We start from the raw sequence: 12,319 nt of genomic DNA, 5'->3' as shown, positions 1-12,319 counted from the left end.
CAGTGTTAAACACTGTCGTAAATTAGTAAAAAAAAAGTGCAAGTTGTTGTGAGAAATTTGAAGTAGTTTTGATGAAATTTTGTTTACGAGCTCCCCAGATATCTACTTTAAATGGATAAGTAATCGGATGAACGGAGTTTGGTAGCCATTTCAATTTTACCAACATAATATCTCAATCTAGGTCTCAACGAGTAAGAATGTTGGTGTCAAATGAAAGTAACGTTTAAAGATTCGCATAGCATGAGTACCTTTGGAAAGGAAGAATGGTTAATGTGTTATGGCTCAAAATAGTGATCTTCTTTTGGGTAAATATTTGCTCAATAACACAAGCCTTACCCAATTTCGCATCAGATTTTGATGATTTAGAATGTGGATTTGATGATGCTGGGGAGGGGAGATGAAGGCAACTATGTCACACATCTCCGCTTTTAGCACTACCTTATTCAGTTTAATATTGTTGAGTACTTTGACTAATATAAATCAATTTTGCGGTCATACATGAGACATTCATGTACAAGTAAACCAAAATTCACAACCCAGTGTTAAGTAAATTTATTGATAATGTACATCACAAAATACATTACTGTTCTTTGCCAGCAAATATACCCGAGCAACTAAAAAAAAAATGCATTTCGTAACATTTAAACACTTCACATGAAATAGTATATTATTAAAAACAAATGTTTTTAAGTTGCCAGTTATTATACAAACATAATCGTTATATTTTATATGGGTATGTGGTAAATTCAGGGATACAAGCTTGATACACAAATCAACAAAATATGATATTTAATCAATGCTTCCACTTTTCAGCACCAGATGCTTCATTTTTAACACCGACATTTTTCTATGATGTCTCCACCTGCTTCTTTAACTCTAGACGCTGAATACATTTAACATAACTGAACCTATGGTTAAACTTATTGAAAACAAGAAAATAATAATGAACATGTTTTCTTGTCTTTCTTCGAGATACTTTCTTGTTAGAAGACAGAAAAATTAAATTTATTAAAACTGAAAAACAGTAACCTTTATTTTTACCAATTGCTAAAAAAAAGTTATTTCTTAAACATAAGCTAAAATAATATACAACATCATACACAAAACATTGTGTATGCTACAACATTAAAACAGATAATCCTAACATCGTCTTCCTACTACTTTATAAGAAGGCAGTTAATTATAGAAACTATTCCATGGTAAACAAACATTCTGAAAATAGATGGTACTTGACTAGATTACATCAAAACGTGGAATGCAGAGTTAACTAATGAAAGCTAACTGGAAGTTACAAATTATATGCAATTTGTAATACAAATAACTTGAAAAAAAACAAAAAATCAAATTGGAAGCACATATTTGTAAGCCAACAAATGAAAAAATACATTTCATAAATTATCCAGAAATCTATTTCAGTCTTCAATGACAAATAAGTATATCTATATGCAGTGGTGCAGCCATGGCAGGGATTTTTATGATCCATCACGAGTTTGTATTTTTTAACAGTACAGGTTTTTTTTTGCGAGAAGGTTAAATCAGTGAGTAGTTTTTCAAAACATAAATGCTTTCCTGTTACTAATAAATAGCTGTAAATGAAACAAACAAAAGTATAACAATTTATTACAAAATAAACAAGTATATTTTCTACCATGTATACATTTGCAAGTACCTTTAAAATTAGCTTCTCATCACCTTAAGTACCATACTATTATTTCACTGATGCCAGGAGTGCCAAATTATTGACAGTTTAGTATACCAATAAGAAATTGTAACTAGTTGAGTGCACCAAAACTGTGTTCTAATTATATTATTGTAAATTTAAAACAACAGAGTACAGAAAACACAAGCCACATTAGGCATTTTCCTGGTAGTTTAAATACCAATAAGTTCGAATGTTTTACCAACAAGTTATATAGCTACAAAAAAGGGTAAAATTCTACTGGTAGTCACCAGTACTGAGTACCGAAACTTGTTTTTTAAGGCGGTAATAGTACCAGGACTTATTTGAGCTGCTTTTTCGGATGCACGTGCATTCCATTGTTCTGGCAGAAAACATTTATTCATTGACACTCAAGTTGTCATTATGTTTACACTTAATTTTCTTTTTTTCAATAACAGGTCCACTTCACTCAGCTGAGTACCTCTACTTTTTTTTGAGAATTTCACCCCTGGCTACAAACACAGAGAGAAGTACATTAAACTAGACATAACTAGCCAAAGTATACAGTCTAATATCACAGGTTAAGAAATATGTACATGAAAAAGTTTATGGTGATGGGAAGCACAATAAAAACATACATACTGTGGGTGTGGGTGAATTCATACATTAATACATTAAAGATTAGTAATGAAAATACTTATTTTGCTAGAGCAATGAGAAACCTTTCATCCACTGAAAGCTATGACATCATAAATAGAAATGCACATGCATACAGTGCATGACAAGAAATGGTTTGTCTTTTTTCACTGAAACACTCTTAGAAAAAAAGGATGAGCATAAATAAATCATTCAGTTTTTGAATTTTTAAATTAATATCCTGAAATATCCACATTTTGAGAAATAAATTTTAACTTGTAGTTTCCTAAAAACAAATTGAGAAAAAATACACAGCTCTATGTAAAACAATTTTCTTAGTCATACAAATTTTCAACTTCTTTCTCAATGTTAAAAGGATATATAATTAACTATTAAAGGTATAAAAGGAACTCAAAGTAAAATTACAACGCAAGACCCTATGTTCAGCTGTTGCCTTTAAACACATGAAGAAAATAAGTATAAAATTTGACTGGATATAAGTACAAAGTTACATGCAAGTATTTTAGTCACTTGTGCATGAATGCCACATGTTATAGTCTACTTAAAATAGCTACAGTGTATACCAGTCATTCATTACCATCACTTAGAAAACAATGTGTATGGTATCGCAAACACAAGGTGAATGTTATGAAGGCTGAGTATAAATGTAACTATTTTATCACTCACAGTGTACATGTGTAAGTGCAAGTAATACTTTGTATACTGTTTATTATCAGTCATAGGATACGTATATAACCTCAGTCTAAATGTGTATAACTTTTATAGCCAGTCAATATATCTGTATTACCAGTCAAAAGACGAGAGTTTAAATTGTATTTCAAATTAAGATATATTTATGATCTTTGTTACTCATTTATAGGTCATACATGTTACTGTTAATACCATAGTATTTAGTAACATATCATTACTTAGTCATATAATATGCATGCAATGAATGACTTTACTGACAGACTAGTTTCATATCTTGAGCTTAAATAATCATAAGATTTACAAGTGAAGATTAAAATAAAAATTATATGATTAACAAATTCGAGTTACCTGAGAAGTGCTTCTACACAAAAAATCACCTCTTAACACCAATGAATTTTATATTTATGCTTTTTATATAGCAAATTCATGCAAAAGTTATAAAATTAAATTACTATGCAACCTTTTGTGTGTGCAATGAAAGATTTTAATACAAGTATTTTGTCAAGAGACATACATAACAACTGTATTAAAGCCCTTGCATAGGAATTTAATTTGATAATGAAACTTATAGTTTGCAAAAGTACTTTTATATAAATTTTTGAGTGAACTCTTACAGCAATTATCTTTAAACTGCTAACATAAAACACAGAAAAATCAAACCTGTTTATATATCTGAAACAGGAATTTAAAGAACTTATAAAAGCCTTGTTTACCACAATCTTGTTTTATTCCTACATCTACACATAAATCCCAGTAAATTCAAAATAAAATAATAGAAAAAAAATAGAATTACATTACTTAAGTAAAACTTGATAAATGATATAAGCAGATGGGAAATGTGTATATAACACTGTTAAGAGTTTAAATTCCTCTTTTCATTAAAGCTGCAATTCTGAATGAAAAACATACCAACAATTTTCTTTTTTCTCTATAATTGAATGAAATGAACCTAGGGACATTTTCATTTATCAAGTCCATTCTATATACAGTTTAATGTTTTATCTGATATTCTTTATGGGTTTTTTTCAAAACTCAAAATTCTTTACATGTTTTTCTGATTATTTTAACTTTCTTGAAATTCCCATGAATGGAATCTTCTCATGCAATTTTTAGTTTCCACTGATATCCTTGATATATGTGAACCCTGAATTTTGTGCTAACAGTGTATGAGGGAAAATATATATTTTTTTATTTATAGTAATTAGTCATAAAAAAACCCATTCTACAAAACATGCCGAGATTCAGTTATTGACTAGATAAATTTACCTGATCTTAGCCTCTTGTAGAGTTCTAAAAAATGCCAAATTCTCTCATCAACAGATATGTACTCTACATTTTAATATCAATATAAATCTGATAAAATAACTTTATAACTTTGTGATTACTTGATGTCAGTTTGGTCTTACAGTTTCTACAATAAACTGTAATAAGAATGCCAATTTTACTGGTATGTTATTATATTAAAAAAGTACAATGTAAATTAATTCACTGAATTTTACATCACCTACCTATAATGCAATCAACTCATTTGTAACTTGAGGTAATCTACAGCAATTACCAATGAAAAACAAACAAGTATAGTCTTTATATTCTAAAACAGTGTCAAGAAAATATGAAACCTTAGTTTTGTAGAATAATCACACTCATATGCACAAACACTTATGTTTAAAAATATCTTTGATAAATATTTCACACACACAATTATTCTATCCTTTTAAATAATATGACAACAAATTATTAAGCTCACAGCAACGTACAATATTTTGTAGACACAATAAATTATTTTCAAATACAAATAAAGAGTATTTAATAATCTATATGATATGCTCTGGCTATTATTAAATCACCATCGAGTCTAAACAAGTTATATCATTACGAAAACAGAGCTCTAAGTTTTGTTAAAATGTGTTAATGAAAATATTTCTCATAAATACAGTAACTTCCAATTTAGTCTTTGTTGTTTAACCTTTCATCAAAACCTTATCCTTTAAAGAATTAGGTTCAGTAAGGCTACTCTGAAACAGTTATGTTGGAAATCCACACCCCAAAATATAACTAGACATTTGTACATACATGAGAATTTTGAAGAAAATGACTAGAGATCCTGTATTAAAATGCTCCTTTAAACATCACATTAACAGAAAGCAGTAAATCACTTACCACTAGGCAGAAACTCTGAGAGGTGTCAGTAGAATCATATATACATGAGTAATTCTAAGCATTTCATGTATATGTGGCTCAAAAGATAATTATGCTGGCAAAGTATTTTAAATTAAAAACAAACTTACTGATCTACCATTTATACAAAAAGTTGATCGTGTTTTTCTGGTTGTTTTTTTACATTTAAATATATATATGTAAAATATCTTTCATTCCAATGGCTTTTTTCTTAGTGTGAATAGGCCAACTACAAAAGGATGAACAAAACAACACAAAACATCTTGTCTTCATTGTTGTTTCATTTTCTCTCTGAAAACTGGCTGGTCTTTCTTTAAATCATAAGCCAGTTTCTTTAAAGTCCCCCATCAAATGCTAGTTTTGGTATAGGATCACGACCAGAATGCTATAAGGGAAATAGAGGATAAAATAGAATAAAACACAACACATATACACGTAAACATAACAGCATACTTTTCTACATCAATAAAGTTCTCCCAAAAGTCCTTAAAGGTACACATAAATGCAACATTTTATATATGTTGGATACCTTAAAGCATGAAAATTTGGATAACTTAGTAAGTGCCTACTAGAGAAATAAAAACTATTACAAAATAAACTATTTAACCCATGGAACACTCCAACTCAATGGTTTTCAACCTTTTTTAAATTCATGGACCCCTTCATGAACCAAATACAATTTTGCAGACCCCCATAATCAGAAAAGTCTACATACAGAAGCTGGTTTTAAGGTGTATAAAAGTGGTACAGACATAAACAAGTTCATAAGTTAAGGAACCTTTTCAAAGAAAACATTACTTTTATTTAGTCAAACACAGTATAATTTTTTCTTTTTTTTTTTACAAACTATACTATGGAAACTCAATCATGGATCTCTATAGTTCAAGGACCACAAGTGAGAACCAGGACACTAATTTAATCAGTTGTACATAGTTTAGAAATATCCAAACAGTAACACAACACTGTGTATGTTACTACAGGGTAAAAATACACAGAAAATCAGTTACATGTTCAGTTCTTTAGATAATAAAAATAATGTAGTTAAACTTTAACGAGGAACCAATAATGGTATATCTTATACTTTGCCTATGACATTTGAATATGTTTTCATTTTTTTAACAAGTACCAAATATAAAAAAAGAACAAGTGTTTATGTAACACTTCATAAATTTACTTTTTCATGAGAGTTTAATTGTAAAGTTATATATAAACCCATAAAAGATATAATTATATCTATCTATAAACCACACACCATTTACATCTACCCAGTAAAAATTTGAAGGGATTGTTGTTTTAGCTCAGACACTAACAGAAGCATTGGAGCCGGAGGTGCTGTTGTAGCACTCCCTTTTACATATTTGATTTGTGTAGCAACTGTAATGTACATTATTATATTAATTTCCTGGGGGCCAGACCCCCTTTACATTTAGCTTCTTTTAGCAGCTCCTTGTATTTTCAATCCCTCATTGTAAAAAAGCACCCAACTTTGCAACTCCTTCTGACACCACTGACTAGATATCTATTTCTCCAGAGGATGTGTTGATGTGGGGCTTAATGTCTAAGTTTCTTGAAACTGTAGGCATTAATTTGAAAGTATAAAAATGCAAGTTAGGGGAGAGTAGGTTACTGAGATTGTTGATTGATTGCTAAGTAATTCAGTGGAATGGAATTAAATTATTTCTTACTAAATAACCTACCCAATGATAAAAATAGTTAAAACACTTGCGTTAGAAGTTGGATTATTGTAGTAAAAATAGAATAAAATTTAGCCCAATTTTCGGATGACAAAATGTGCTTGAAATGTAATTTAAAACTTGCTGGAAATTATGAAATAACAGAAAGATGCTTAAGAGGAAAGACAAAGTTATTGAAAATTAAGAGAAGATCAAGAAGACAGAGATAAAAAATAAGAGGAAAGATATAGAAATTTATTAGAGTAATTACAAAAAAAAAGAAATAAGATTTACACAAGAATTACAAATTCAAATGGAAGAAAAAGACTGAAAATGTAAATATTTTAGTTTAAAAATCACAGAAGATGTATAAAAGAAGTATAATAATAAAATCAAAGACGTTCAAAAGGACATCATTGAAGTACAGAATGATTGTGACCACAGGATTATAATGATTGAAGGGATTTCCTTCATTAATCTAGCTACACCATTTCATCAACTTATGGAATTTAATAGGTCAACTAAACTACACTGCTCAATTGAGAAGTCAACAGATTATGATGGAAAATTACAAAATGATTCATATCAAGAACAGTTTGAAATAACTTCCAAAGTGAATGGATGCAGTAGTGAAGAGTAAGCTAGTCACCTTGCGGCAAATTTAAAAGTACCAGATATAATGATATTAAGCAACCTTACAATTGAAAACTATACAAGTTACCAGGCATTAATGGCTGTCTTGCTGAAACTGAATAGATTTGGAATGTTACACCAAAAGGAAGTTTCTTAAGCAAAGATTAATAGAATGACCTTAACCAAACTTGCAAAAGATGATAAATGACTTGCCTAATTATCTTATCCAGATGCTCAATGTGAAATGATAGATTTGTTGACATGTGAACAATTCACAGATGCCATGGTACATTAACATACATGGTAGTGTGTTGTGTGGCCAAAACAACCTGCGGAACAAACTGTGTGTTATTAACAGGAGTGATAGTTTAGTAATTTTCCACTTTCTGTAGCTTGAACTGTGGTAATCCATACTATCACATATTTTCAGTGGATGTGCTCTAGTGAACCCTTACTTCACATACCAAATTTCAAGGCAATCCATTAAGAAATACAGGAGATATAAAATCTCTAATTTTGATTCAATTTTTTCTTTTTCACCAAAAGTACGGAAACTTTATTTGATAGAAAAACATATTTAACTTTCATGTCTTTCTTTTTCAAATTTGGTACATTGACAGATCTTCTCAACCTACAATTAGATTTCAAATTTGATCTAAATATAAGCCACCTGTGCCAAGTTATTCAACAAAAACTGTTCAATTTTGACTAAAATTTTTGTGCATGCCTAAGCAAAAAGATGCATGAAAATCAGTCTGAAATTTTTACTACAGCTTCACCTAAGAGTAAAGGTGGACTGTTTTTAACCATTCAGATTAAAGACAGTTATTTTGTAACAGCAAAACTATAGAGTGAAAGAATGTGCAGATGCACAAGTATTCGTTACGCCAAGCAAACTACATTAGCTGTTTCTTGCTCCAGTTTAGACAACAACCATATGAGTGGACAGTTATTATTGATTATTTACTGCCAACTTTTAAGCACAAATTTGCTAAATTTTATGAAATTCTCCTAATTAAACAGCATTTAACGTCATGAGATATTAGCTTAAGCAATTAGCATAAATAATAATGCTTGATATGGCTGTATTGAGTGCATATGGATGATGTCAAGAAACTGTTCATCTAGTTTCCATGACATTACTATAAAGGAAGTTATTAACACTGTTTCAGAGAGGAAGATCTACCACCATATATTTTACAAAGAATCTGGTTGGTTCTGTAAAGTATGAGCCTGTTCTGAATAATAGGGATGCATTCCTAAAGCTAATGTTGATTACTATCGAATGTCATTTTTCTTACTTGCTGTGGTTTGTTGGTGTGTATTGACAAAAAGTCATGTTATCTAATCAAAAACACCTTAGGTGTGAAAAAAAAAAGATTGAGCATGTGACTTAAAGGAATGAAATGAAAATTGGTGGCCAAATTGGTAGCTACACTTATAGAATCGATAAGAATTTTACAGCAAATATTCATTCATTAGTTAGCTAGGCCACTTATTTTGTTTTACCCACCATCATGCCCAAGTTGAACAAAAAATGCAGGTGTTTTTGATTATATTAGAATATCCAAAACAGGTTAAAGCAAAATTGTTGTACATTGTTAGAGGAAACTGTCCAGTTAGAAATGGAACTTGAATCAATTAAAGTTTGAGATAAACAATCTTAAGTGCCATCCAATAATTATGGAAGTCTAGAAAAAAGCAAAGAATTAATTAGACAACTGTTAATTCAAACTGGAAGAAGTAAACCACAGGACAGAATGTGTTTCAATTGCAACTACTAAGAATGGAAGAAGTAAATTAAAGGACAGTTTGTATTTAAATTCAATTCAAGAGGGCATATTTCCAGGAACTGTATACAAAAGCCTTTAAGAAATAGAAATTGCTCCCAAAAGAGGAAAAGAAAAGGTGTGAACATAAGAACAGAGACTGATGACTCAACCATTAAAAATAAACCAAAGAAATGATATCCTAGTAATAAGAATACTTCATCTTCCTCCAGTTGAACTAAGGAGTACATTACTTAAAGAAATCAGTCCATATGTCCATAGATTCATCAATGGAAGGGCTTGCACTATGTTTATATTAACATTGGTTTTAAGGCTACAATTGTTGGACCTCATCTAGTAATGAAAGGTTGGAAATTGCCTTCAAAAAAAAAGCAAGAAGATAGAATGATGTGAACAGCAAGTGGTCATACAGTTACAGCAGAAGAAAAATTTGAATTATTGTCAAAGAGAAAAGGTTCTCTACACAACATGATGTGCAGATAAATGACATAGACGTGACATCAAACTACCTTCAAACTGTTTCTAAGTTTATGACCAGGAAATCCTTATGCACTGCATGACAGTTACTCTATCAGATGTTGAACTTCCAATGATGAGGATGAAAGCACAAGATAATGAAGACAACAAACCTAAAGTGCAAGAGAGCAGAATCCAAAAAGACAAGGTGGTCCAAACCAAAGGTCATTCACTATGATCATCTTTGGGGGTACAAAATGGTTAGTTTCAAAAGTATTTGTATTTGTTATTTATGGTAAACTACTAAGGCTGTACTGCATTCCCTAATTTTCAAGTACTGACCAAAAGGATGGCAGTCAGTTAACAGCACCCTACTACCCACACTAAGGCGTTGATTGTCACTCTTATAATGCACTTACAGCTTAAGAAATGGGGAATATTTACTGTATCACATGGATTCAAACCTGTCTTGCCAGTTTCAAATTGCAAAGCTCCACCACAAAAAGTTAGTAAAACTTTAGACGGCTCGAGGTTCCTGTGTAGACCACTTTCAGTTTTTCCAAGAATGGAGACAATCTATCTGAACAGAACTCCCCCAGTAACAAGGCAGCAATTGCTTATAAAAGGCAAGAGGTCATTCCATCTTTGAACCATAAGTCATGGAAAAAAATCAACAGTTTTGGGGCAGTAAATAAGTGATGAATAAATATTTTTTAATCACAATTTTGATTTTTGTGAGTATTAATATTCTTAATAGTGAAGGTAATTCAATGTTACGTCTGGAAGTTTAATATGCCATTGGTTTCTTTGTGTAAAAGGACTGTTTAGGGGATTTCACAATCTAGGGAGGGAGCAATATGGTAAACTTGGTTTCACCAGAGGGAGTGTTGTTGTCAAAAAATGAGCACCATGGAAGTTTTATATTTTTCATAACAACAGGCAACTAATTTTCATAGTTTTAGTTTGTAATGTTTTTACTATTAAAAACTTATTTTTCCACATCTTTATATTACAGGTTGCTTGCTCATCATAAGTATCATGAAGAAAATATATTTTCATAATTTGTATTTATTTATCAACTTCTATGGGCAATGGTTGGATTGTTAAATGTTCTTGGCATAAAACTCCTTTAATCAAGAATAAACAACTGGTAACAATGACATAGTGTAATTCTTAAGTGGTCAATTTTTTTTTATGCAAAAATCTGATTTTTATAACTACTTAACTATTAAATATACTCATAATCATAAATACAACTCATTTACACAGGATGTAACCAAAATCCCTGTAAACAGTTATGTAGGAAAGTATTTAGTGCTAAATGTATACTTAAGAAAGATTTCAATAAGAACTTTCTTTAGTTCTTTATTTTGTAATAACCCTATGAACCTAGCTGCAATTATCATAGCTAAAATAATGTTTCATAAGCTACAATAAAAACAGAATCGTAAAAATCCTAAGTTTTCCTAAAAGAATGGAAAGGAATTATCTATATAGATGGAATCACAAAGAAAATTATATAAATTCTAAAAAAAACTACAGCTTAAATGTTGTAAGTCATGTAACACTAAAATTTTATAAAAAACATTTAAATCAATAGATTTTAAATATATTTCAAAAGGATAATTAACAAAGATTGCGTACTTTTCCTCTCAAATGCTGTCGATGATCAAGACCTTCCTCAATCAGTTCTGTTTCCCAATCCTCTCCCTCTTCGGTAGGGTCAAAGCTGTATAGTGGCATAAGGTGATGCCGAAGCTTGTCCAGTCTGTTAATATTTTAGATTTATAGCACAAGCATGCCAAATAAAAATCATTTTTCATTTAATAAAACTTTTTATATCTAATATATATTCAGACCACTATAACCAACTTGTTTTTGGCATCACTCTACAAACAATAAGAAAAAATTTCAAAACACAACTTTTCAACAAAATCCATATCTCTGGCTATATACACCAGTTATGAAGCTCATGATATTAATTTATATATAAATATATATATATAGATCACATAGAAAATAAACAAATTTGAAAACCATAAATAAAGAAATGTTGAAGACATTATTTATATCTTTAAAGTAGTTCACCAGATTAGTTTCATAGAGAAAATTTAGTACTATGAAAATATCAATTCAATTTCTATTTGAAACAAGTTTTGTATTACATACATTTCAAAATGTAGTAAAAGTACTAAAAATATTTGCTGCCCAAGGTTAGACTAACAGCTTTATGGTGGTAATGGTTTACTCATACATATACTTAGCAATTACGTTATCAATAAGTAGGAAAAAAATTAATTATAACGGAAAGCAGGAAGCAGGGATCATTGGTTGTTCATGGAATTGCTATAAGAAGTATCCAAAACAAAAATACATGTTGCAATAAAAAGTACACAAACAAGTAAAATGATACTAGTTGGTTAGATTTTAAAATTATTTTCAATCCCTACTTTGGTTGGCATTATGACCTGTATAAGTAAATGAAGCAGTATAAATTTGCCAACCAAAGTAGAGATTGAAAATAATTTTAAAACCTAACCAACTAGTATCATTTTACTTGTTTGTGTACATTTTATTGCAAC

At 30.1% G+C, this 12,319-nt stretch overlaps 1 protein-coding gene across 2 annotated transcripts in view; it reads right to left on the bottom strand.

Annotated features, from left to right (window-relative positions):
* Positions 1-3,730: 3,730 nt before the first annotated feature.
* The window catches only part of LOC106475539 (uncharacterized protein C3orf18 homolog), a 20,519-nt gene continuing 11,930 nt past the window's right edge, over positions 3,731-12,319 (bottom strand). For both annotated transcript variants that reach the window (XM_022379635.1, XM_013936217.2), the window contains exons 4-5: positions 11,382-11,505; positions 3,731-5,570 (exon numbers count right to left, since the gene is read on the bottom strand). In XM_022379635.1, the coding sequence (XP_022235343.1) occupies positions 5,520-5,570; positions 11,382-11,505 (175 nt within the window). In that variant the 3' untranslated portion in view covers positions 3,731-5,519. The remainder of the gene's footprint in view (positions 5,571-11,381; positions 11,506-12,319) is intronic.

The sequence above is a fragment of the Limulus polyphemus genome, unplaced genomic scaffold, assembly GCF_000517525.1.
Source record: "Limulus polyphemus unplaced genomic scaffold, Limulus_polyphemus-2.1.2 Scaffold8770, whole genome shotgun sequence".
Lineage (NCBI taxonomy): Eukaryota > Metazoa > Arthropoda > Merostomata > Xiphosura > Limulidae > Limulus > Limulus polyphemus.
The sequence above is the reverse complement of the archived record's forward strand: the minus strand, read 5'-3'. Positions and strand labels throughout refer to the sequence as shown.